The 27363-nt window shown below is 43.9% G+C and overlaps 1 protein-coding gene across 1 annotated transcript in view; it reads right to left on the bottom strand.

The window, feature by feature from the left end:
- Window positions 1-27337, bottom strand: part of DPYSL3 (dihydropyrimidinase like 3) — a 115056-nt gene extending 87719 nt beyond the window's left edge. The window contains exon 1 of the mRNA XM_075900286.1: window positions 26883-27337. Coding sequence (XP_075756401.1) covers window positions 26883-27197 — 315 coding nt within the window. The 5' untranslated portion in view covers window positions 27198-27337. The remainder of the gene's footprint in view (window positions 1-26882) is intronic.
- Between the last annotated feature and the right edge of the window lie 26 nt (window positions 27338-27363).

Below are 27363 nucleotides of genomic sequence, written 5' to 3'. Positions count from 1 at the left end.
AACTAATACAAAGAACGATCACTAATACATCCCACTAATTAGCATTATTCATTATTTCTATAGTGCTGCAGCATTCGAAACCCATTTCCACTGCAGCAAGTTGGCCCTGTGGGGTCAACACCATTGAAGAACACTGAGTTCCTCCTGCAAAGATATCCTTCCTGCAGAAGGGTGTTAAGAAGGTATTGGAGATGTGGCAGAGCATTATAGGAGTGTGAATTTGACGCAGAGGTGGCTCCAGTGCCAGGATTTAGGGAAGGGCAGGAAGCTGGAGGACAGTCAGCGTGGCAGGCAAAAAATAAATTGAAAGAACGTGGTGGTTTTTTCAACAGCAGTAAACCTCATTTTTCAAGGAAAAAAGCCTTTCTGAAAGGTCTCTTTCAAAAAAAGGCATTCTTGACCGCAAACAGGGCTTTTTCAAAAGAGAGCACATCCAGATTGCCTGGGTGCTCTCTTTCGAAAAAGCGGATCACTTTTTCGAAAAAAGTTGTGGCTGTCTAGATGATCTCTTTTGAAAGAAGTGTGTAGTCTAGATGTACCCTTAGAGACTAACAGATTTATTAGGACATAACGTCCTAATAGAGAATATCAAATTTAAGGTGCCACAGGACTCCTCATTGATTTTCTGAGAAGTGTAGCATGCTACTAGCCCGTGTCCTTCTTGCCATGGGATTTGATCTCAATGCTGCCAACTAGCCCAGGCTCACCTTCACAAAAAGCTTATTTCTGGAATATTCCATTCAGCAGTGACTGGACCTGAACAATCACAGTTCCCACCAGACAACTGCAGAATCACGGGCCATGAGGATCAGGCCCTACATTTGAGATAGCTGGACTTGAACATGAACAATAATCCTAAACATTTAAATTTAAACTACCCAGGATGCCTGTTGTCCAATCAAAAGATAAAGTTATCACATGATCTCTCGATGAAATTACTGCATTAGTGAATGAGTAATGACATCACCACCACAGTTCTCCCTCCTCATAGCTCTTGCTCTGTTGGTCAATAACTAGCCGTTTCCCTAGGCTCAGGCCCTACCAGAAATCCCAACTGTCTCTCAGTTCCCCTCTGTTGTATAATACCATTAATAGTAGAGAAGAGAGAGATCTCATTTATACCTAGACTTGGAGCATTAGATTTTTAGCTGTAAATGTTGGTAAATGTCAATGTCACCATACTCATAAATTGATAAAAAAATATTTCCATCCATAGTCAAAATTTTACAAGAAAGAAACATGTTCCTTGAGAACTGAGTCAAAATCCCATGACTTAAATTGAGATTTAGGCTTGTTCTGAATGGACTAGAAAACAAACAGGCATAATTCATTGATTTAAGGATATTTACTCTGTATATTTTGACAAGCGATGTTGACAATTTGTGTTTCAATGTTTTATAAAGCTTTAAGTTTTTGAATTGTGATATCTAACCCTCCCAATCACTAAAAAATACTTAAACATCGTAAGTATCTGTCAATTATCAAAAAATAAAAAATGAATTCTGGCAAACCAACTTACATTGGACATGTAAGGATTTTACCCATAATATTAGATCAAGGGAGCCTTAGCTAAACTGAAAGATAAGTCCTTTAAAGCATTTCGGAAGAAATAGTTAAAAATGAAACCGCACGTAGTTGCTACATGGAACTCACTGCTGCAGGATAATATAAAGTAGAGCAAATAGCTTACAAAAAAAACCAATATAAAGAATAAGAACAGAATCATCAGTGACACTAAGATACCAGTTACAATGATACTGGTGCTACTTGCTGGAGTACTACTAGAGCTGGGGGTGCTGAAGCTGTGGGCTTCACACCACTGTAAATTAGGCCAGAGGGAGCAGATTTTTGGTAAATGGGTCTCTGTCTCCCAATAGGTGCTTCATAGTGGGCATCCCCAATTAGTAACGGATTTGTGAACATGTGGCTGTAATGTCTTCTAACCAAAGAACTGCTTTGATTCATCAAAAACGCCATCTAAAAACTAGAGTTCTTTCTGTTTTAAATCATCAATGAACCAAAATTATGGCATGTGACTAGTGGATTTAATCCCAAAATCAGTTCATCCTTAGGCTACGTCTACATTAGCATAATCTTGTGCAAATACTCTTTAACGCAAGAGTTCTTGCTTTAAAGTATTTGCGCAAGAGAGCGTCTACACTGGCATATACCTTTGTGCAAGAGATGTGCTTTTGCGCAAGAGCATCTGTGCCAGTGTAGACGCTCTCTTGCGCAAGAAAGCTCCGATGGCCATTTTAGCCATCGGGCTTTCTTGCGCAAGAAATTCATACTGCCTGTCTACGCTGGCCTCTTGCGCGAGAACAGTTGCACAAAAGGGCTTATTCCTGAGCGGGAGCATCATAGTTCTTGCGCAAGAAGCACTGATTTCACACATTAGAACGTCAGTGTTCTTGCACAAGAACTCCCCGCCAGTGTAGACAGGCAGCATGTTTTTGCACAAAAGCGGCTGCTTTTTTGCAAGATCACGCTAATGTAGATGCAGCCTTAGTGTTTGTGTTCAGAGACAGGTTTTTCCACTAGGTTCTGCTAGCTGGTAAGTCTCTGTTTACACAGAAAAACTTAATAAATGAATGGTGTGTAAGCACCTTAGGACTAACAAATATATATATATATCTATATTAGGGATGTTAAATTTTGATTAATCAGCTAATTGAGTAGTCGATGGAATTTCAATCGACTACTTGATTAGTTGATAAGGAGAAGGATGGGGTGCTTGCTATTCTGGCTCTTACTACATTTAAAAAGCAGAGGCACAGCAGAGAACCCACAGTCCCCTCTTGCCCCAGGTTCCTCACTGTACCTCTGTTCCCCAGCCCCACTCCCACAGATATGGCACTGGCGGGAACCAGTTTGAAGCCGACTCCCCTCAGCACCAGCTCCTGTTCACCTGCTCAGAGACATCAAGAGCAGGGGAAAGCAACAAATTGAGTAGTGACTCAGCTACCTGATAAGCCTATGCTTATCAGATAGTCAATTAGTTGCTTACATACCTAATATATATATAAGCGCAGTGGGTCCTGCGCTTGCCTCAGAGGCTCTCAGTTGTAGGCACCACGCCTAGAGCTTTAATTTGCTGTTTGTTGAGCTCTTCATCATTGGCCAGCATATAGTAAAATGAACAAACTCCACAGTCCTTTTCCCTGAATGGAAATGGGGAGGTGGTTGTTGGCAGGGGGGCCAGGCCCACAGTCTAACTCCAGGTTCCAGCCCAGGGCCCTGTAATAGGAGCTGCCTGTGTGAGTTCCCAACACCTGCTATCAGACAGCTCCAAGACTAATGGGCTACTTTCCCACACCTTCCCCAGCACCTTCCTTCTCTCCAGTTCATCCTCCTAGGCTGCGTCTAGATTGGCAAGTTTTTCCACAAAAGCATCTGCTTTTGCACAAAAACTTGCCAGCTGTCTACACTGGCCGCTTGATTTTTTGCAAAAGCACTGACGTTCTACTGTCCAAAATTAGTGCTTCTTGCGCAAATGCTTTGACGTTCCCGTTCGGGCAAAAGCCCTTTTCCAGAAATATTTTTGCACAAGAGGGCCAGTGTAGACAGCTAAAAACTGTTTTGGGCAAAAAAGCTCCGATGGCGAAAATGGCGATCGGGGCTTTCTTGCGCAAAACCGTGTCTAGATTGGCACGGATGCTTTTCCACAAAAAGTGCTTTTGCGGAAAAGCATCCGTGCCAATCTAGCCGCTCTTTTGGGAGTAGGAGGAAAGGAGACGACAACTGAACACCAGGGCTACATCTAGACTGGCATGATTTTCCACAAATGCTTTTAACGGAAAAGTTTTTCCGTTAAAAGCATTTGCGGAAAAACATGCCAGTCTAGACGTAGCCCTAGTGTTCAGTTGTCGTCTTCTTTCCTCCTACTCCCAGCAGCACCCTCCTCCATCCTCTCAGCTATAGTGTGTGCCCAAGTGCAGGCAAAGCTGCTTTTATAGCCAGTCAGAACTGTTTTTCTTAATTACCCTCAGGTGTCCTAATTAGCCTACTGGCTTGACTCTGCAGGCCTGGTCAATTAGCTCAGGTGTTCCACTGCCCGATTGTCTCTTTTGGTTCTAAACCAGCCCCTCCCTGTTACCCTGGGAACAAAGATCTCCTCAGTCTGAGGCTTATATATCTCCCCTCCATTACTTTTTTATAGCCTTCTATTCTGACTGTCACAAGGTATGTCTACACAGCAGGGCTAAATTCAAAATAAGCTATGCAACTTGAGCTACGTTAATTGTGTAGCTTAGGTTGACATTGCTTATTTTGAATTTGGGAACATCTACACAGCACTTATTTTGAAATAGAGCACTCTTCCTCCAACTTTCCTTACTCCTCATACAATGAGGGTTACAGGAGTCGGAGTAAGAAGTCCTCCAGCTCAATATTATTTCAACATTATGTCGAAGTGCTTGTGTGTAGACCAGACTATGTTATGTTGGAATAACTTCTGTTATTCCAAAATAACGCTGCTGTGTAGACATAGCCAGACAGGTACAACCCACTTCTTCAGAGGTTTCATGGGCACAACTCACTTCTTCAGGGTTGCTTGTGATATTATTATATATTTGTTAGTCTCTTAGCCGTAGTCTAGACTAGGGCTCTATTTCAATATAACCCTCCTTAGGTCGAATTTATAAGTGGAGCGTCCACACTACCAAGCCCATTATTTCAAAATAACAGGCCGCTTATTTCAAAATCTGTGCTCCTGCTTTGCTTGGGGAATAATGCTAATTTTGAAATAGCATTAGTGTGGATGCTCCGGCATTGCTATTTCAAAATAACTATTCTCCAGAGTAATATGAACTAATTACTCCACAGTGCTTCTTGGAGCTCTAAGTCCAAGATAGTGTGTAAATATTAACAGAGCCTGCCTTGGACTAATTTTGAGGCTTCCCTATAGTGGAAACAAGTTATTTCAATTTTCTAAAATCAGGAGTTAAGTCAATTTTAGTTCATTTGAAATAATTTCCTAGTGTACACATGCCCTAAGGTGCTACAGGACCACTTGTTGTTTTTAAATTTTTTTAAGTTACAGACTAACACAGTTACCCCTCTGAGTCAGTTTACATAGATTTTTCATTCTCATCCATTGAAGTTCTCCATTTTGTTTTAGATCATTTCTGAAGCTTGTTGCACTTCTCAGATGCCCCAGGCCTCACACTAGCATGCTGTATGCTAGGTATGAAGCCACAAAAAACCTAAGATCGATGCAAAAATAATACTTTTTTGGTTCTTCTTTGTCTTCTAAATTTTGAGCCTTTAGGATACACTCAGCTCCTATTTTCAAGCTTTTCTCTAAAAACCCAAGGGCTAAGAATGATCCTTTAAGCTGAAATTCTCACATTATCGCATGACTCCATACTCTGGTACTTTTATGAAAAAGTACCAGAGTCCACGAAAGATGGCAACAGCAGACCTGGCTATTTGCTTAGCACATTCTGGCTGTTGCCCTCCAAACACTTCCCCTGTATTGGTAAGTGCTGCTTGCAGTTCTTTCTGGGCCTGTTCATATCCTCTTCACCCCCATCTCCTTCCAAGCTGTCCATATACATCACTGACTCATTAACACTTGATTGATTTGTCTTGTTTGTGACAAAAATCCCAATGGGCACTTTTCTGTGCTTTCTGCATCAGCTCAGTGCTGCTGATGGTTTCCTTCTGTTTGGGAGAGATTCTGCCAACGTGGAGGGTATCCCTAAAGTGAGTGCTGATTCGTCGCTTGCCTGCTTTTCATTATATTTTTTTGCCACTAATGCCACCTGCCTTTCTTCTCTAGTTAAAGCTATTGATGTAAAATTGTGTTTAATTGATTAACCAGTTAAACATAGCATTTAACGAGTTAAGAGATTAAAAGGAAAGGTAGGTGGGGGGGACGACACTCCAGCCCCTCTGCCTGCTGTGACCAGGCTGGAACAGCCTCTGCCCGCAGTGGGATGGGGAGCTGCTCCAACCCCTACTGGGTAATTGGAACCAGTAAGCATCACCTGTTCAGGGTGATGCTTTCTGGTTAATCTTTCATATTCCTAGCTAGAGGAAGCTGTTACATTTCCTGTTGTCGAGTACAGAAGCCCCTAGTCTTAACACTCCTCTGTTTTATCTGAGCCAATAGCAGCAGATGTGGAGGAAGTACTGGTTTCCTTTTTCATTCCCTTACTTCTGAGAGCTGTACCCAAGGTCAGGCCCAAGGACTTCGTCTACACATGCCATCCCCAGCACCAGTTGTGAAGCTGGAGTCAGTAGTTGATGGGAGTAAGCAAGCACTGGCTCACAACTAACACTGCAGTGGCCCCTAGAGATTTACAGACTGGCATTATGGTCCACGAATGTGGTGGGAGAGGTTGTATGTCAGGGATGGTGCTAGAAGGAAGCATTTCAATGACTGATTCTGCCCAGGGGGTGGCACCCCCAAGGTATTTTTTTGCACTGGGAAGATTGGTAGGCAAATCTCTGCTGTTCCAGACTATGGAAAACACCACACCCAGTTGGGATGGCGGTTTCTAGTATTATCACCTTTTGTGACTTCATCAGGGGATTCACTGCATTTTTCCTTAAAGCTCCAACTCTTGGAATCGTATGACTGCGCAAGCACCTCCTCAGCATTCATTTGATTAATTGACAAGTTTCTAGTGTTCGGGACTATGAAGAACATCTGGAAAACATTAGCCATAAAGGTTCAGAAACCAGAAAGCACATAAAACCCCCCAACATTTATTCTTTTTAATGTCATGATTTTTATTCCAATCTCATGATTTTAGGGCCTGATACATGCACTTTGAATGCTTGGAGTTGGCACTATTGGATTCCTGATCTTGCCATAAGCTGACCATCACATTCCTCCGCTATATCTTATTGCACATAGATGTGCTATTTCTGGGGCTTTTACACCCCTCTACAGCCTTTAGCTATGGCCAGCATCAGAGGCACAATACCAACCTAGTTAGAAAGGTTGCAAAATGCCTTAATGTTTTGGTAAGCCAAGTGGTACAGTAAGAGACCTGATGGACCTCAGCTCATCTGATTATGTTTTGCCAGCTGTTGTGGACTAAACATGGGGTATCTGTTGGCTAATATGTGTGCCTCTGGATTTCCACTACGATAGCTCAACTTCCTCACAGGGCTACAGGGTGATGCAAAACTCATAAAGCAGAGGCATCTGTGTGTTCTCCTTTAATTACACGCACAATGAAAAATGTACAGAGAGGCTAAGTTTTCTGCTCAGCGTCATGCCTTCACCCCCCTCCTCGCCCCCCGCCTTCAGCTGAATGGAAACACATGTTATTGGATGCAAATCTATCTGTGCAAAAGGATCGCTGCTATTTCCCAACTGAGGGATTGGAAAGTCACTGCTGGACACACACTCTCAGAAGCAAGCCAGCCTGGCCATATGAGCCAAGTGCTCCAGTATTTTCCAGCCTCTCAGCCCCGTCTCCAGGAAGGGAGCCTGGGATGTTTGGTTTTTGTTTCTTCCTCCCATTTTCTCCATCTATCCATAGCAACTGCTCCCTAGCTGAGGAAGTTTAACAGGCTCCATCTCCCATCTGTTAGGCACAGATAACAGTGGAAGAACTCTGTCCAGATTCCACAACAGGCCTCAGCAACGCACCCTCAGCAACGCACATGCAGGAACTGCAGGCTGAGAAGTCAGGCTCTGATCCTTGGGAGGTTCTTAGAGTGGGAATATGGCATTCTATTAAGAATTAAGCCTTCCTTATCAAACTGATTCTGTACGCGGGCCAAATAGATTGACTTAAGACTTCTCACTTCTGGAGAGTTAACAGCAAAATCTTGGCTAGGCCACAAATGAAATGAGTTTATTAGGTCTCATACCATTCCTTTTGTGTGTTTGTCTGCATTACCAAGCCCCTTTGTGTTCTGAATACAACTGGTAAAGATCAGGCATTTCTGATGAAGAAGAGCCCAGAGTGGAACAGTAGAGGAATACATTAAGAGAGCAGGTGAGTTGTCAGGCCTGAGTGAGGATCACAAAGTTGTTTTGTGGGCACTAGATAAGATTGGGAGCAACGTTGCTGGTTAGGACTGAGAGGCATTGACAGAACTATACATGGGAAGCCTGTAGTACACCTCCTTGCAGCATTCCTAACTCTAACCAGCATTTTTAGCTTGCCCCCAAAACACCAAACCCACCCATAACATTAAAAAATGAACCAGTCAATGCCACTGGGCATCACCCTTTACAAAGCAGATGAAGCACAGTTTAATTTCAAAACAACAAATAGTCTGGTAGCACTTTAAAGACTAACAAAACATGCAGATAGTATCATGAGCTTTTGTGGGCAAAGCCCACTTCTTCAGTGGGTGAAGAATTCTCATTAATGAATTGACTGATCAGATAACCAGCCCTTTGCTATGCTGATAAGACTTCAAATGGAAATTTGCCAGTTTCCTTCAATATTTCATATCATGTCTCCCTTTATCCCTGTGACGTGTACTGGGATCTCTTGTTACTGATTGGGGAATCTCTTCTCTTAAACCAATTATAATGGAGGGCAGACAGAAAAAGATTTTATGTTCAGACATTCAAAATACATTGTGATGCCCGGGCATGATTTGATGGAAGCTGTCTACACTGGCCACTTGAATTTCCACAAGAACACTGACTTCCTACTGTAAGAAATCAGTGCTTCCTGTGGAAATATTATGCTGCTCCCGTTCGGGCAAAAGCCCTCTTGCGCAAATCATTTGCGCAAGAGGGCCAGTGTAGACAGCACAGTATTGTTTTGTGCAAAAAAGCCCCGATGGCTAAAATGGCGATCGGGGCTTTTTTGCGCAAAAGCGCGTCTAGATTGGCACGGACGCTTTTCCGCAAAAAGTGCTTTTGCGGAAAAGCGTCCGTGCCAATCTAGATGCTCTTTTCCGCAAATGCTTTTAACGGAAAACTTTTCCATTAAAAGCATTTGCGGAAAATCATGCCAGTCTAGACATAGCCCAATGGTAAGCAAAGCTTTTACTGTGTGGTCATGGGTGGGTGAGAGTTCTACCTGAGTATAAAATCCAACCCACCAGAGTATGAATTTGCGTGGAGTAGGAAATGATACTCTGTCAACGGGGATGGAGTGTAAGCTAGCAGCTTCAGAGTTCTAATCCCAGCTAGTTTTTTTTCCTTAGGATTTATCAATTAAAGGAACATCGCCAGGCCAGGTAGCCAACAGACTTGCAAATCAGAGATGTTTTAAATTTCCTGTAATAACATCTCTACTGTCTTCGGTTATTAAGACTGAAAAAAATTAAACATCTCATTTGCTTTTCAAAATTAAAACCAATATTTACTTATTCATTTTAGTATTTCATTCATTTTGGACAATGAACTTGGACTTTGGCCTGGTCTACATTAGTAGCAGCATATGGAGTATGTGTACATACATGCCACAGTGAAAAGCAAGCTGCATCCATACTGTGGTGCATAGCTATGTGCAGCAGTAAAAGGCTTTGGGCATGGAGGAGGCAATGGGGAAGGGCTGAGGCAGCAGGACATGACACTGCCAAAACCAGTAGATGTGGGAGGCACTTCATGGAAATTTAGGGAGCTGTCTGATTTGTCTCACATCCCCAAGTTTCACCTCACTTAAAAACCACTTGCTTACAACATCAGACATAAAAATACAGGTGCCACAGCACACTATGACTGAAAAATTGCTTACTTTCTCATTTTGTCTGTATGAAATTTTAGTTTGTACTGACTTTGTTAATGCTTTTTACATCGCCAGGCAAATATCTAGATGAGTTGAAACACACCCTGGAAAACCTGTGAATATCCCCAGGAGTACGCATACTCTCGGTTTAAGAACCAATGGTGTAGATTAGAATATATGCCCTATGGTTCCAGGCATGTAGGGCACTCTTACTCGCCTGTGCAGCGCCTCATCATGTACAAGGCTATTTGTATCCATGATAGCAAAGTTTGCAATATTTATGCTTTACACACCACTGTAAGTGTAGATATAACCATAGTGTTGATTTTATTTGCAAGTTTTATTTCCTTTTCACCTGACACTAGAATGATACTGAGCCAGAAGTTGTAAATCCAAACTGAAAATTATTTTAATTGATTTCTTTAAGATTATATTTTAAATTTTCCTTTTGCTATTTGAAGCTTCTAGAATACTATCTTTAATCAAAAACAAATTCATCAGTCTAACACTACTTAGCCACTTGTGGTTTGAAGATGAAGATCACTGTGTGACTGCCTGGGACTAAAAGACTATAACTACGAATAAGCTGACTAAAATGATAGCACAAAACACTATTAACAACTGCAAAGAAAAATGATGCATGATAGGTACATGTGTAAGGCACAGGGAGTGAGAGAAATAGACCACTGACAAATATTGTCTTATTGTTTTCTTGTAATGCCCTGTCCGTATTCATCAGGTGTCCCTTGCCTGATACTTAGATTGTAAACATTTTGGGGTAGGAACCATCTTTTGGTTCCTTACAGCACCAGCGCAATGGGATCCAGTTCCATATCTTAAACTTCAATGTGCTACAGTAATACAAACAAAATATCAGTAACTTTTTGTTAAGACATGCCATGGCTTTGCCCAAAGAAAGACGCAAGAAATAAAAAGTAAATATACTTCTGGGGAAATTCTTTGCTAGTTATCACCAAAATGTATTGGGTAGGGGGCTCCAAAGCTCTTAGAAGTGCAGAAAAAAGTATTTGAAAAGCAATGGCACCCACAGAAAGAATGATACTATGAACAGGGAATTCAGTCATGATGATATAAAGGCCAAGAGATGATACACAGAACACTTGGACACCTTAGACTAGAGAAAAATCACCCTTCATTTCATTCAAATGTGAGCAGACTTTTTTGAAACTTCTGTTTGTGTGGGATTTGTGTGGGATTGTGTGAAATGGTACAACTGAATTACAGCTTTTAATTGCTTTTATGTTTTGTAATCTCTCTGAAATTTAAACGGGGGCAAGGTGAATTGGGTCACTAGCCCATTCTCCAGCTAGAGAAGAGTTGTTCTCTTCAAACTAGATAAATACTGAGAATACTGTTCAATTCAATCACGTTTACTTCTCTTTCTTTAGAGAGGATTCCACAGCTCAACTTAATTGTTAAGATATTAACCTTCACATTTAGGGCTTGATTCTTCTATTGCTTACATATTGCAATTTCATTCACTTCAATGGAGTTGTTCGTGATTTATAACAGGGTATAGAAGAAGAAAACCAGGCTCTCAGGCCACATTTTCCTATACTCTCTTTCACTCTGCTCTTGTATCTGCCACATCTAAACAAATTTTTCCATCACGCTGATAATTATTCCTTTTTATGTCTCATTTAGCTCCACTCCTACTGAGCTGAATTCATGTCTGTTACCACGCCACTGAAATGAACGGAGAGACATTAGGAATAAATTTGTCCCATGAAATTCTTTTAATCTTTCCTCAGATCAATACTTCTAACTATTTAATCATGTTTGCTGCTTTTCTTGGAAATCTTGGCAATTTGTCAATATCTTTCTGATACTGAAATGCTCACAAATGAATGCATGTTGTACCTTTAGTCCCAAAAGTACCATAAAATGAAAACCATATCCCAACTTTGGCTGATGATATGATTCATCTGCATCTTTGAAACCGAAAATCTCACTGGACTTTTTGCGCACCTTATCATTGTGGAAAGTTGTAAGAAGTTTGCTCTCCATCATCAACCATAGAATTTTCTTGGAATTAGTGTCTTCTACATATAAAGAATCTGTGTTTTGGATTATTTCACCCCATGGTTCTTGGTTACATTTTTCCAAGTTGAATCTTGTTTTGCTGTATCCTGCCCATATTTCTAACCTCTCTCTATAAACCTCCTTATCACTGCTCTCTTCTCCCAGGCTACCGTCATTTGCAAATGTAATTAACATACTGTTTATCTTATATTCCAGCTCATTATTAACATTTAAAAACAAAACTGCCTCTAACACTGATGCCTGGATGCCTCTCCCAGCACAATACACTGTTATGTTATCGTTATTCTTTTCAGTCAGGCCTCACTGAGGCACTTAGCCAAGCCAATGTCACAGTACTCCTATTCAAGCCAATATGATCCAACTTTTCCAGCAAGATTTCCTGAAGCACTGCACACACCATCTCTGATCTTTTTTGAGGTAAATCAAACCACACTGAAATTATGTGTAGACAACAGTCTTCCACTATAAATGGAAACTTAGCATGGCAATGGGTTTGGTGCAAAGGGCCTGGAGTTTCTTTCAGAAGTTAGAACACTCCTTTCTAGTTTAGACAATATTCAGGTTGTTCCCTTTTAATGTTTTGGGTTGTCCCAGTCAAAGGGAAGTTTCATGGCAGCATTCTCCAGTGGGTAGTGTATGGAACTAGAAATCAGGAGTTTGGGTTCCATTCTGATTCTGCCATTTACTTAACATGACTTTGGAGAATTTGCTTAGCCAGTCGTGCCTCAGTTTACCCTTCTGTAAAATGGGCAATAACAGCACCTTTTTTACAGTGTTTCGATGTCTAAGAATTATAAGTGCTAACATATTATTGTAACATGTTTTACCACTCCGTGCCCCCTTTGCATTCACCAGCTCCCCTAAATTAAACCCCTTCCAACTCCATTACAGTTCTGAACAGATGTGGGTAGAGACTCCAGCATCACAAATGAGGTCCGGTGTGACTGGGCAGGGAGATAGCAACTGCCACAGAAGCTCTCTGTGGATGTATCCAAGGAGCTCTTTGCCTTAGTGGTATGGGATTGAGACCAAACAATAAAGGGGAAACTTCCCTGATGGGAAAAAACACAGGTGCCAAACCTCATAGGCAGTTTTCCAGGAAACCAAACCCGCACCCCATGTAATCAACTTGGTGTCTCTGTGTGCAACACTGACCTCTACTGCTGGCATACTGGAGCTGACTTTATAGTTAATGAAGAGCTGGTTCCTTCCCTTCTGCTGTCTTGCTTTTACTCCCCTCTCAGCTCACCTAAGCTGATCCTCCAGTCAATGGCTCCATCTGTGAATTCTCAATGCAGGGTCATGAACCACTCAGTTCTACTTCTACAAAGCAGATTCTGCCCTTATGTCACAACTAATACATGCCCAGCCTGCACAATATGTATCAATGCAGAAAGAAGAGCTGAATAGCATTGATCAGAGGTTCTGCATTTGTGGGAGCTGCATTGCTTCAATGCAGGCTGCTGGGCAGGAATGTGGGAGCAAGAAGCATACTCCTGCTGTCCCAGAAAACTGGCCACAACACCATTCAAGACATTGCCTGTAGGAAGAGACAGACTGAATGGAGCTGGCACAGGACAAGTAGGAAAGGCAGGCAACCACGGTAGGACTGCTCTGCAAAAGGAGAGAAGTGTTGTTAGTCAGTGGGGCAAGGAAGACCCTGAGCCACTATCTAGGGCGCCTCTGTATCTTGTCAAGGTCTGGCTCTTGACAGATGCCTGACTGCTTGCAAGACCAAGTGTGCAGAGGAAACTTAATCCCTGATCAACACCAACTATCCACAAACAAGGGGAATTCCCTCTACTATCTGCATCAGGACTGCTGCTCAAAGAGTTTAGTACGTAACCCCCTCTGGGCCATAAATACTATCCCTAATGCTTCATTCAGTTTTACAATCCTGATGCCTGTCTGAATGATATTGCACATGCCCTGATCTCACCTGGTCACATGCAATTACTTCAACTGCAAGCAATTAGTGGCACAGCAGAAGAGAAGCCAGGGATGGGCCCAAGGAACTGTCCCCTTGTACATGGAAAGGTTCCAGTGTGAAATTTGCATTGCAGCTTCCTAACATATCCTATCTTCCTCCAGTAAAGCAAAATGACAGCAGGGGAGGAGGAGGAGGGCAGAGAGCTGTCAAGTCAGAACTCATCCAGCTCTCTTCTGCCAGCAGTTCTCCCCCCACCTATCTCTTGCTGTTTCTAATGCTTCGTGGGGTTTTGATAGATCACAGAACCCTGGGAGGATCAGATTAATGGGTTCAGTGAATTAGAAAATTGGGATGTGTGGAATTTCTCCAATTTCTAATTAAAAGCACTCGGATTGGGAATCCCGAATATAGCTGTGGAGGGAGTCAGCCTTATGAAGAGACTCTTCAGTGCATTCCTCAACCATCTAAGCACAATGATACTGAAGTGGTGGAGTGTTTTTTCTTAGAGATGGACTGGTTGCCTCAATGCATGTTAAGCAAAAACAAAGGCCAACATTGCATGCATCTGCTTTTCTGAAAGATAAAATCCCCATCCCACATATAAGGAACCTTGAATTGGGTGGTAGCTGGTTCTTGCAACAGTTTTGCAGATTTAAGTTTCTTCACTCCCCCAGGCTATAGGTCAAGAAGCACTATTTGACAATCTTAAACCATTTGCTTCTCTTTAGCAACTGTGAAATCGATCCATTTGTAGACCATCCCTTTGCATACCCATGCCCTTCCTGCCCTCTGCAGAATCATCACCTCCCAGAGTGCTGAATATTTTTTTGTCATGTTTTGGGTTTTATGGAACTTTTTCCAGTTCCACAGAATGTTTCCCTCCCTGCCTTCTCCTCCTTAATTAAAACCATTGTTTTTCTGAGGATATTTAATTGAAAGAATATGTTATTCTAACTGCCTCTTCCTTGGAAGAAATAAAGAGTGTTCATATTTGTGCTGCTTTTAGGACAACAAGGGGACTATAATAAAATCACAGCAGGACCCAAAACAAAATTATATTCAGACACTCACATAAATCCAAAAGTTTATGATGCTTGAAATCTCTCTTCATATTTTGCACCATGGTTCTAATCTCTGAGGGCATGTCTACACTACAGCGTTATTTTGAAATATCTAATTTCAAAATAGTTATTTTGAAATAAGATATTTTGAAATAACACGTCTACACACAAAATGCATTTCGAAATAGCATTTGGCTATTTTGAAATAGCGCATCCACACTGAGTGGACGCTGAATTGCATTTAAGTCGGTCCAGAAGCAGGTCTGTCAGGGCATCAGGTCAGGAGTTACTTTGTGTGGCTGCTGCCTGAGGCTACCTGAACCCTGTGCGTAAAGGGACACCCTCCCCCCCCCCGACAGACGGTTCTCAGGTTTCCCTGCTTGCTTGCCTACCTCGATGAGGGACAGCAAAGCATTTTGTCTCTGTATGCTCTGGTTGCCCTCACTCGGGACACCATAGCACTCTGCAACATGGAGCCAGAGCTGCCTCTGGGCACTCTGGTGCTTCTCGTGGACGCGTTGCTGCAAGCCTGGCTGCACTTTCTGCAGGCTGCCATCTGAGAGGTCCATCGGGGGGCTGTCAGTATCCAGCAGGCCCTGTGGGAGAGCTTCCACCCTGAGAAGCACTAAGAGCCTCCTTGGTCTGCCCCATTGAGGGCTTGTGCCTCATTCCTCCCTCACATCCTTCCACTTACCCCTCCCTTACCCCCCTTCCTGGTGTAAAATAAAATACATGTATTTTCATGAACACAAACTCTCTTTATTTAACAAAACTGGGTGAAGGGGGGGAATGAAACTCTGGTGAGACTAGGGAAAGGAGGCTGGAGAGGGGAAGAGAGAGTGTGGGAGAGGGGAGGGGGAAACCTGGGAGGAGGGAGCTGGAAGGGGGAAGCAAGAGGAAGAAGGGGGAGGGGAAGCTCAGGGTTGGGGGGTCTCGCTGGACCAACTTGATTTTCATGCGAACCTGCTCCTAGGTTCGCATGTGGCCTTTGGTGGCCAGGCTGGCAGCTATCCTGCCATAGATGGCCACATTCCCCCGTCTAGTGCAGAGATCATGGATGTTGGGGACATCCACCCAAACCTGAATAAGGTCCATAATCTCCGCCCTGAACCAGGAAGGCACCCGCCTTCTCCGGCAGCTGGCAGGCTTCTGGGAGCTGGCAGACTGCTCCTGGAGAGTGGTGGAGGGTCTGGCTGCCAGTGGCTTGCTGGCTCATGTTTTGGGGCCACTGGCAGACTGCTCCTGGGGAGCGGTGGAGGGCTAGCTGCTAGTGGCTTGCTGGCTCATGTTTTGGGGCCACTGGGTCAAGGGCAGTGACTGCTGGCTCTGGGCTGGCAGGCTTGGAGCTGGCACAGGCACTGTGGCCAGAATCTACCCTTTTAAGGGCTCCAGGGAGGGGGAGAGAGAAGAGTGTTTTTGGTTGAGGCCAGAGTGGCCACCAGGGCACCCTGGGAATGGGTGGAGGCCCCCTATTTCAAAATAAGTGTCTACACAGCACTTATTTTGAAATAGCAATTTCAAAATTGGCCTTATTCCTCGTGGAATGAGTTTTACCAATTTAGAAATAAGCCCTCCGCTATTTCGATTTAATTTTGAAATAGCGGTTGGCTTGTGTAGACGCTAGGAAAGTTATTTCAAAATAACTTTGATGTATAGACATACCCTGAGTCAACAATTGCCTGATGCTCTCTCTTTGTAACTGTGGGGCAAGGACATAGTCAATTGCAGGTTTTTATAGCTGGTGAAATCAGTACAAACAGCAAGAAATTTGTTTGTCTTTATCAAAACAGATATAAGGATGGGAGATGGCAGAATGTATGAATGGGTTTGGATTTCAAATATCCACAAAATCCTGGAGTATTCAGAGTATTCTGAGTTTTCGTTCAAAGCCCATTTTTTAAAAACATTTGCAAATACTCAGTAACAAAATGTATGTGCATCATTGCCCTCTACTGGATGAAATCAGAATTGTGCAACTATGTGTCATAATCCTATAATGTCAACAATGATTCACCTCTAGCTCAAGTGGTTAGAGCAATTTCGGAGCAGGAAAATCTGAGTGCTCTCTACTGCTACTGTGAAGTTCTGAATCATGAATCACAAAGTTCCTAGATCTCCATGGATTTGATCTTTCAGCTCTAAGGACTGTGTAATGTATGCCAATAAATTGGGGGTTGATGGGCTCTTTCAGAGATGCCCCTGTCTTTGCAGAGGAGTAGTCAACAAAATAGAATGGTTCAGATCAGGAACTGAATGATGATTTATCCAGTTCAGACTACAAGTGAGAATTTATGTGAGAAGAGTGCATTAATCCAATTTGGACTTAAGCCTGGGCATCAGACATCAAGATTAATTCATAGAGGAAAGAGTACTGGAGTAGGACTCAGGAGATCTCTGTTCCAGTCGCTGTTCTGCTATTCCCCTGCTGACTGACTTTGGGCAGGTCACTTAATCTCTGAGCCTCATTTTCCCCATCTGCACCAAGGGGATAATGGTACCTACTTGCTTTGGAAAGTGCTTTGAGTTTTTAAATATGAAAAGGACTGCTTAAGAGGTATGTGTTCATTAGTATCATCATTGAAATGCACCATGAGATCTTGAACAACCATAACTGGTTAGGAGTCAGTCCTGGTTGATCATCTCACCCAATACCCAGCAGCACCTTGGAAACAACACAGCACCACCTAGCAGCATCCTGGATATTGATGCATTACTGACTCAGTGGAAACAGCAAACCTACTGATTCACTGAAGCCACTTCCTGACGTAGCTAGGCTTCTAGTAATTACGCCCCCAAGTATTGACTCTGATCACACCTGCTCCATAGCCAAGGGAGGAACATAAGTTGGTATATAAACTACTGTTAGCAGAACATAAAGTACTTTCTTCGTGCAGCAGCCACACAATATAATGTTTGCACACATTGGTGCACTTTATAATAACTAGAGCCTGACCGAATTCATGGCCATAAAAACATCTTAGGGACTGTGAAATCTGGTCTTTGTGCATGTTTACTCTTTTATATGACAAGATGAAAGTATATACAAGTATACATCATTTCTCAAGCTAGGAGTCCCGACAAAAAAAAGGGTGGTTTTAAGGCGATTGCAGGAGGGGTCACGGCTCTGCCACTCTTACTTCTGTGCTGCATTCAGAACTGGGTGTGAGGCTACGCCTAGACTGCATGCTTCTTTCAGAAGAAGCTTTTCTGGAAGAGAACTTCCAAAAAACTTCTTCTGAAAGAGAGCATCTATACAGCAAAACCGCATTGAAAAAGCGATCTGCTTTTTCGAAAGATAGCGTCCACACTGTATGGACGCTCTCTCGCATTTAAGCTGTGATTACTATGGACGGAGTGGCCAGCAGGGCACCTGTGCTTTTTCTTCTTTCCTCTTCTTTTGAAAGAATTCCCTCTTCCCTATCCACACACACCTTTTTCTGAAAGAGCTCTATCGGAAAAAGGCTTCTTTCTCGTAGAAAGAGGTTTACCAATGTTGGAAAAACCCCTCTATTCTTTTGATTTTCTTTCGAAAGAATGTGATTGCAGTGTGGACGTGACTCAAGTTTTTTAGAAAAAACAGCCATTTTTCCGAAAAAACTCTGTAGTGTATACATAGCCTTAGACAGCAGCAACTTCTGACCAAGAACCCAAGTATGAATGAAGTGCCTCTACCAGCAATAGTGCAGAACACAGGGTGGCATGGTACAGTATTACCACCCTTACTTCTGTGCTGATGCTACTGGGTAGCTGAAGAGCAGTATCTGCTGATTGGGAACCCAGTTCTGAAGGCTGCGCTGTTCCTGGTAGTGGCACTACACTCAGACCATGCCACCCATACACCAGCTGCTGCTCTCCAGCCACCCACTTCTGAAGCATGCTGCCTCCCACAAGCCTTGCAACCCCCTTTTGGGTCAGAACTCACAGTGTGAGAAATGATGTGCACTTGTATATATGTTTGCCTTGTAGTATAAAAGAATATAGGGGAAAAGGACACAAAAGACCTCTAGTTTGAGAAACCCCGACTTAAGGGCTTTCCGTGTTTCTATTTTGCAGTTTTTAAATACATATTCATGCTTTGTTACAACTCCATGAAATTTAATATTTAAATATCTGAAACTGTGAATTTAATTATTTGTATAATGCTTTAACTGTGAAATTTACAAAAATGGACCATAAATTTGGTGAGGTGCTAATAATAGCCCACAAACATACTGTTACAATGGGAACTGTTCTTTGAAAACAAGTGTTAACTCATTTGGTATTCCTGTTCTTTTAATTCTCTAGATGAAAAAGGTGTCATTGGAAAATTCTATATCTTTCTCTGTCTTCAGGCTCTCTCTATGGAATTATTTCCCCCAAAGTTACTGTGATATGTATATGACTGAAAAGAGATTTGTTCACAGGACCATGGACATCTAGTACCATAGGTGGGGGAAGGCAATGCCTTCCCAAACTGCCAGCCTGGCCCTGCCCACACTTTGCCCCCAGCATTCTGTAGGCAACTGTAGGTGTTCTGGGGGCAAAGTGTTGCTTGCTCCAGTGCCCGCTCTCCCTGTGCTCCAGGGCCAGAGAGGCTGGGGACACACATCTTCCTCACTCTCCATGCTCTGGGGCAGGGGAGTCTGGGGATGCATGTCCTCCTTCCTCCCCATGCTCTGAGACTGGGGAAGCTGGGGACATGTGCGTGCCCACCTGCCATTCCTATGTTGGGGGGGTGCTTGTAGTGCGCTGCCCTGCATCCCTGTGCTGGAGGGGTGGGGAGGCGGCTGGGCTCCCATGGGGGCTAGGGCCTCAGTAGAAGAGGTGGGGCTGGGGGCTTGCCTTCCCCAGCTCTACCCTCACGGACCACCCATGCACAGAACAAGTTAAAGATCTGTGTAGTAGAAAAAGTGAGCATAGGTGAGGGACTGTGTGTACAAGAAATCATCCAGTAGAGCGTGGGACTGCTTGTGTAATATCGCAGCCGTGTCCTCCACATTGTCTTGGATAATGCTGCATCAAAGCCTGACTGAACAGAGAAGCCTATGTCATTGTGAATACAAGTCCTTGAAGACTTTTGCTCACTAAGACTAATGGAGTGGTAGGCTCTCTCATTGACAGAGAACAACACTAAAAATATAATGCCCACAAATCAAGGGGTTGGTCTCACTCTGAACATTGAGCTCAATTTGGGACACATCGTCTTAAAAAATACCACCAGAAAAAACATATTCAAATAAAAATATTTCCGTTTTCAGCTAAGCTATTTTATTTGGGGGCATCTCACATTTTTGACAAGGAAAAAAATGTTGTATGTGAAGCAGACACTTTTTGAGAAAAACTTTGTTTAGTTAAAATACAATTTTCCATCGATACATTTTTTATGAAAACTTAGCTATCAGTCCTAGTAAATTTATACCATGCTCATCATTATGGTATTTGAGTACCATTCTTCATAGACATCCTGTACATAGGATTGTTGGAAAGTATTTGCATTCTGGCAGATATACCTCAGGCACTGACTTTTGATAATTATACTTCAGGTTTTAGCTCTCTGGATGTTACTTGCAGGATTCTCTGAGGCAAACACAGGCTATATGCAGCAAAATCAGAAAATTAACTTTTGTTTTACAATCAAACTATGATTTAGCAACACAAATTTTACTATCAATACTGTGTCACACAAGCAACTTTTTCTGTGACTTTCTTTCAGGAGAAAGGGACTAATTTTGTTCCCATTATCTGCAGGCTGAAAAGCCCTTAAGCCATGTTTTTTCTGAAGCACTACCAGTTTATCAGAATACCATAACATAAGTAGAGATGGACCAACCCAACTCCATGCTGGAAAATGAGGAAAATTATATACCATGCTGTATGGCACATTGCCAGTGTTTGTTTAATTAAAGTGTTTTGAGATTCCCCCAATAAAAGGTGCACATAACGGATTTTTTAGTTCACTGGCAATTATGAAAAACTGTGGACAATAATTAATTTCAGGTCAAAACACATTTTAAAAAGAAAATTAAATTAAAAGTCAGAGAAAAAGCTATTGCAAGTCAAATAAAACAATGGTTTGGTTTAATTTCGAGCTTTAAAAAAAAATTTTTTTAATAAATTGAAGGAAATCTCAAAATGGGAAAGTCATTTTGAACAGAAAAGTTTCATTTAGAAAATGCTGAAACAAAATATTTTAACTTTTTGCAGAATATTCTTTGTTTTTTCTACATAAACAAGTAATCAAAACCAACAAGAATTCACAGAATGTGTCTGCGTATGAAAATCTGCATTTTTAAAGAGAAAAAAGTTTTAGTTTAAAAATGTTGCTAAGTGCAAATATGTTGTGACTATCAGACTATCCCCATAGGCAAAAATCTTCTGTAATCTTATCTTAGTTATTCTTCCAGTAAAATTACTGACTCTGGAAATACAAAAACTTGCCACAAGTTTTTAATAACTTTAGTTTCAAAAGAAAAAACCTCATTTTCTTTGAAGCTACCTTTTCTCTGGATCTGTCTCAGTTAACTTTGGATTTTACCACATATCAAATGCATATGGCGGGGCACAGTTGGTTTCTCTAAAAGGAATAGTTACACAGCAAGACTTTATTTTGCTGGTACAGACAGTCCCCGGGTTACGTACAAGATAGGGACTGTAGGTTTGTTCTTAAGTTGAATTTGTATGTAAGTCGGAACTGGTACATATTGTAGGGGAAACTCTAGCCAAACATTTCTCCAGAGCTCAGTTTTATTCTCCCACACCTCACTTCCCTCAGTCCTTTATTCTCAAGCTGAGGTGTCTGCTGAGAAAAGCCGCTCCGTGTCTCCCTGGTCTGCTGGGGGGGGGGGGGGGGGGTAGCTTCGCGTCTCCCTGGTCTGCTGGGGGGAAGCAGCTAGTGCGGGGTTGCCTCACCACGTTTGTAAGTAGGGATCCGATGTAAGTCGGATCCATGTAACCCGGGGACTGCCTGTAGTTTTGGCAGCTCCTTCTGAAGACTGGGAGCCTTCTGTCTTGCAACCCCAGTGATCTGCCTGCCTGAGCCTGCAGTGCAATTGTTGTAATCCTGCATATATGGTCAAGGAAAAGACAACTTCATTGCAGAACCATGTAGCAGGCTGGGATAAGAATCTTGAAATAAATCAGGCCAAGTGTTTCTCATCTGCTTCCTCTAAGAGCAGGAAGCAGAAACTAGTGGATCAGTGGTGTGAGGGAAGAGATACCCGAAAGGGGTGACTTGGTACAGAATATACTGCCAAGAAAATGTCACTCACTTCAGATTGTCTCTCTCCATTCCTTCTCCCCCCTTCTTGCCCTCCCCATGCAACTCTGATTCTGCAGAGGCAAAGCTGAAGACAAACAGTGAAATAGTGTACCACGTCAGGGATAGAAATGATGCATCACTGTTATTTCCTTTAGCTAAAGCAGACTACACTTTACAACAGGGATGGAGAATCTCAGGCAGATACATGAGACAGATGCAGCCCCTGGTTTCCCTGGATCCGGCTCCCGAGGTTCATGTCCCCCTCCCCCACCACTAGGGAGCCCTCGCTGGCACTCCAGCCTTGCTGGCACTCCCACCATAGGGATGGAGCATACAAAATCTACTACCCCGGGCCTCAGTAGGCTCTAGTATGCAAGGGGAATTTGAGGATGTCTTTCTCCTTCCCAGTCAGGGACCACTTCAGTGAGAGTTTTTTGTTTTTGCTTCTTATTTGGCCCACAACTGATTTTTCTGTGGGTCAGTGGCCACCAACCCAATAAAGGTTCCCCAACCCTGGTTTACAAGGTAATATTCTAGTGTGTGGACAAAAATTCAAACATAAGTTTTTCCTACAAAACTTGAGGACCGTCCACACTGCAATTGCATTCTTCCATAAGAAAAATCAAAAGAACAGAGGGGTTTTTCCAGCATTGGTAATCCTCATTCTATAAAGAAGGAACCTTTTTGCAAAAGAATTCCTTCGCAAAAAGGTGTGTGTGGACGGGGAAGAGGAGTTCTTTCAGAAGAAGAGGAAAGAGGAAAAAATACAGGTGCCCTGGTGGCCATTCCGTCCATAGCAATCACAGCTTACATGCAAAAGAGCATACATTCAATCTGAACGCTTTTGAAAAAGCAGATCCCTTTTTCGATGCACTTTTGAGGTGTGGGAGCTCTCTTTTGGAAGAAGATTTTTTTAGAAGAGTTCTTCCAAAAAAAGCTTCTTCCAAACGAAGCCTATAGTCTAGACATAGTCTCAGTGTACAGGCAGTCCCCGGGTTACGTACAAGATAGGGACTGTAGGTTTGTTCTTAAGTTGAATCTGTATGTAAGTCGGAACTGGCGTTCAGATTCAGCCGCTGCTGAAACTGATCAGTTTCAACAGCGGCTGAATCTGGACGCCAGTTCTGACTTACATACAGATTCAACTTAAGAACCCTAGGCATCCCCAAGTAAGCTGCTGCTGAAACTGATCAGTGGCTGATTCCAGGAAGCCCGGGACAGGGGCTTCCTGTAGTCAGCCACTGGTCAGTTTCAGCAGCGGCTGACTTGGGGACGCCTGGGGCAGAGCAGCTGGGGTGCTGCTGGGTTGGTCCAGTAGCGCCGCCGCTCCTCGGCGCTACTGGACCAACCCAGCAGCACCCCAGCTGCTCTGCCCCAGGCGTCCTGATTCAGCCGCTGCTGAAACTGACCAGCAGTGGCTGAATCAGGACGCCTGGGACAGAGCAGCTGGGGTGCTGCCGGGTTGGTCCAGTAGTGCCCAGAGCGGCGCTACGGGACCAACCGGCAGCGCCCCAGCTGCTGTACCACAGGCGTCCGGAGCAAAGCCGCGGAGCACGGGGGCAGCGGGACAGCCCAGACACGCCGTGGCTGTCCTGCTGCTCTCGGGCTCCGCGGCTTTGCTCTGCTTTGCTCCCCCTCTCCCTGGTCTGCAGACTAGGGGGACGGGGAGCAAAGCCGCGGAACACACGGCTTTGCTCTGCTTTGCTCCCCTTCTCCCTGGCCTGCAGACCAGGGGGACGGGGAGCAAAGCAGAGCAAAGCCGCGGAGCACGCGGGCAGCGGACAGCCCAGACGCGTCTGGGCTGTCCGCTGCCCGCGTGCTCCGCCGCTTTGCTTCCTCTCCCTGGTCTGCTGGAGACCAGGGAGATGGGCCCCTTTCGTAACTGCGGATCCGACATAGGTCGGATCCGCGTAACTCGAGGACTGCCTGTACTTGCACATGGTTTCTATCTCTTCCCTTCTCTCCTCCCTCCTCACCGCCCTCAACCCCAAAGGAAAAAGAAAATAAAACTGACAGGTCACAGTTCTATTCAGGCACCCCCAATTTCCACAAAGCAGAGGGCCCCCAAAATTTTGATCTGACCCTGATTAGGACTAGGAACTCCTGTAATCTCAAGTCCTATATGGCCTTAATGCAAGTCACTTAACCTCTCTCTGTCTGATTTCTTACATGTAAAATTAGTATAAGAAAAAAATCAATTTGTATTGAGAAATAACCATTTTAGGCCCTGATCCTGATATGAGCTCTACAAAAGCAACCCTTTGTGGCTGCATAAGCCCCATGGAAGTCAGTGTGGCTCCGAAGTCAGGAATGGGGCTATAACAAGACACTGGAGTTCACGTCCCATTGCACTATGTTGCAGCCTTGTGCCCTTTAAAAGTCGTAGCTGTAGTTGCAGGTCATGTGCTGGCTCCACAGGAAACTGTTGATTAGTCTTCCTGCCCTCTTAGGCAGAGATACAGAGAGAAGAAACCCAGGCATAGGGAAGAGACTTGACTGTGTGTGCTTGTCAGGTGGAATGCCAGAGAAGAAACATGTCTAGGGCTGCTCAAAATTTCCTAGAGCAGTAGCAGTTTGAAATTAACAATACCCTGGTCGGTTTCATGGTCAGTATTTTGAATATTTTGGGCAAATGTGAAACTGACAAGAATAATGTTAATTTTATTCTTGTCTTGATAAAGCTACGAGCAGCAGCTGCAGCAGACACTGGGGAAGAGCCAAAGGAACCAAAACCAAAGCCTAAAGTTCTTGGAATAGAGTAGTGGAGATACCTCAGAACATGCTGTCTGCTGGGAAGAAGAGAACAAAAAGCTCCTTTTTCAACAAAAAGGAAGAGGTGTTGTTCAAATGTACTGGATATCTGCTAGGAAAAAATGGATGTGAACAGTGCAGGAATTAATCAGCAGAAACTAAGGATAAAGCCCTAGCGCCTTCCTAACAAGTAGGGCTATTTTCATTTTGATGGGGAGCCATTCGATTTCCAGTCAGTCATTGACTGGTCATCTTAAGTTCTCTGGTCCATAAATGTATGTTAAATACATCAACCCCACAGATACCAATTGTACTTCTTAATTCTTAAAAGATTTATTGGATAGCAAAATTAATTTTTCCCCATGTTCTTTAAAAGCACACTTTACTTTCTCTACCCATGTTGCAAAGAATCCTTACAGAATGGCCCAACCCAGAGTGTAAAAAGGGAAACACTTCTTACTATTATTATAATTTATTGTAAGATTCAACTCCCAGTGTTGTCACTGACATACAGGAGTAAGAATAGTCAATATTATGATAAAGTCACTTTACAAAAGAGGAGCCTGACTGCAGTAACACTTGCATCAAGTGTAAAACAGCAGTAAGACCACTAAATTAATGGAGCTGAACAGTTGTTCAGTGATCTTACTGGTAATTTACATTGGTGTAAATAGGCTCAAAGCCAACAAAGAGAACATTTTTCAAACTGACAAAATCCTCTATATTGCTGAGCTAGGAGAACTTCTATTTACTACTATATAGGGCAGAATTTGATTTTAGACCCAGTCTGGAAACTTTGAGCCTTATGCCAATCTCATTGACAGCTTGTTTACACCAGTTTTACATCACTAGTCTGAGTGGAATTACTCCTCCCTTACACAAGTTTAAGTGAGAAGAATCAAGCTCTTCTAGTTGAGACAACCCTTAAGCTTAGCTTTGAATTTAATCTCTTTTGAAAAAAAAACCCCCACAAGATTTTTCCTTTCATGACCAGCTCTGGTAAAAGTTAGCATCTTTTTCTTCTCATGTACAGCTTTACTATCTTTGGTAACTCAGTATGGACATTTTAAGTCAATTGCTCCAAGAAATGCTGACATCCTGTTTCTTGAACAGGAGCTTTGTACAGTGCAAACTGACTCAAAAGACATTTATTTCTCTCTCTCTCTCTCTCTCTCTCCGTGTGTTCTAGAGAAACATAGGAGAAATCGGTAGATCTTTCTCTTGGTTAATGATAGATTCAATGAAAAAAAGTAGTTACAGTATACACTGTCTGCAGTTTCTCAGAGATTTCCATCGCAAATTATCATTCATTATATTGGTGCATAATAATTATACTGTATGCACTTGGTCTCTGCAATCAAGACCTGAAGAGGAATAAACGTCTGACAAATGACAGTATTGATCTGCTCCTGCTCTTAGCTTCCTAAGCATCTTTTTTGGACTCTGAACCCTCTGACTTCCAAGAACTACACAGCACCATCAGAAACACAAAACAAAACAATGTTTAACTTCTGTCAGGTTTCTAAAACCTGAGTTTCTGAAAAGAGCAAATACAAAGCTTGTGCTAAAAAGGAGATTATAGAATGTTTTCTGTTTATCATTTTTAAAACACTGCAGTAATTACAGCAATGATTTTAAGTCCTGCAGTAACTCTGGAATGTGCGGTAAAGTTTTGGGCCAAGTAAGGGAGTATATTTTTCAGTGACCGTAAAAAAGTTTCACAGCTCACAGCAACTCTAGGCAACAGTTCATTAGGGCAGGATAATTGCAGCCATGTAGCACGCTCTCTTTATTTAAGAGCACATGAAAGCCATAAAGTGCCCCTAAGTAGCAATCAACAAAGGGTCATTCGGGTGTTTATATAAGCGTTTCTGCGAGGAGGACGGAGCCTATAGCCCTGCCTCTCTTCCTTGCATCCCCGTGATGCCTGCAGCCCCCTCAGCCCAACAGCTCGGAGGCTCCAGGCAGACACATGGGACAGGAGGGACGGCTCAGCCCCAGCCGCCTCATGCCTCCCCCTGCCCAGCTTTTCGGCTGGCCGAAGGCACCTTCCCGGCAGAGGGGGCGGCCCCAGCCCAGGGAGTCCACCTCACGCTCAGCGTTCACATCTCCCAGCCTGGCCTCTCCATGCCGGGTCGTTCCCCCCACCCAGCCCCCGGGCAGAGCCGCTCCCCGCCTCAAACCTCGTCCGGCGGGTGGTCGAGGTTCTGCAGCCGCTCCTTGTCCGAGCCGCTCCGGATCTCCACCGCGGGGGCGGCGGCGGGGGTCTCCCGCGGGGGCTCTGGCGCCGGCGGCTGCCGGTTGCCCCGGGCTCCGCGCTGCCCCACGCTCAGGGCCCCGAAGTCCAGCGTCTTGCTCTCGAAGGCGCCCTCCACGCTGCAGAACATGCCGCCGTACTTCTGCCGCGGCACCTGGGCCGTGGTGCCCGGCCGCGCCAGGTACACGGGCAGTTCGTCCTCCTCGCGGCCCCGCCGGCCGCCGCCGCCGCCCGAGGCCATGGCCGGGATCCGGAGCCGCGAGCCGAGCGCGCGTCCTGAGGCAGGGGCAGCAGCGAGCGCCGCGCGCGGGGGGGAGGGGGAGTTGGCGGGGTTTCTGCTGCTGCGGCGCCTCCGCCCGGGCGGGGAGCGGGACACGCGGGCTCAGCAGGGGGCTGGGCAGGGCACA

The sequence above is a fragment of the Pelodiscus sinensis genome, chromosome 17, assembly GCF_049634645.1.
Source record: "Pelodiscus sinensis isolate JC-2024 chromosome 17, ASM4963464v1, whole genome shotgun sequence".
Lineage (NCBI taxonomy): Eukaryota > Metazoa > Chordata > Testudines > Trionychidae > Pelodiscus > Pelodiscus sinensis.
Note: the sequence above shows the minus strand (reverse complement) of the source record. Positions and strands in the feature narration are given on the sequence as shown.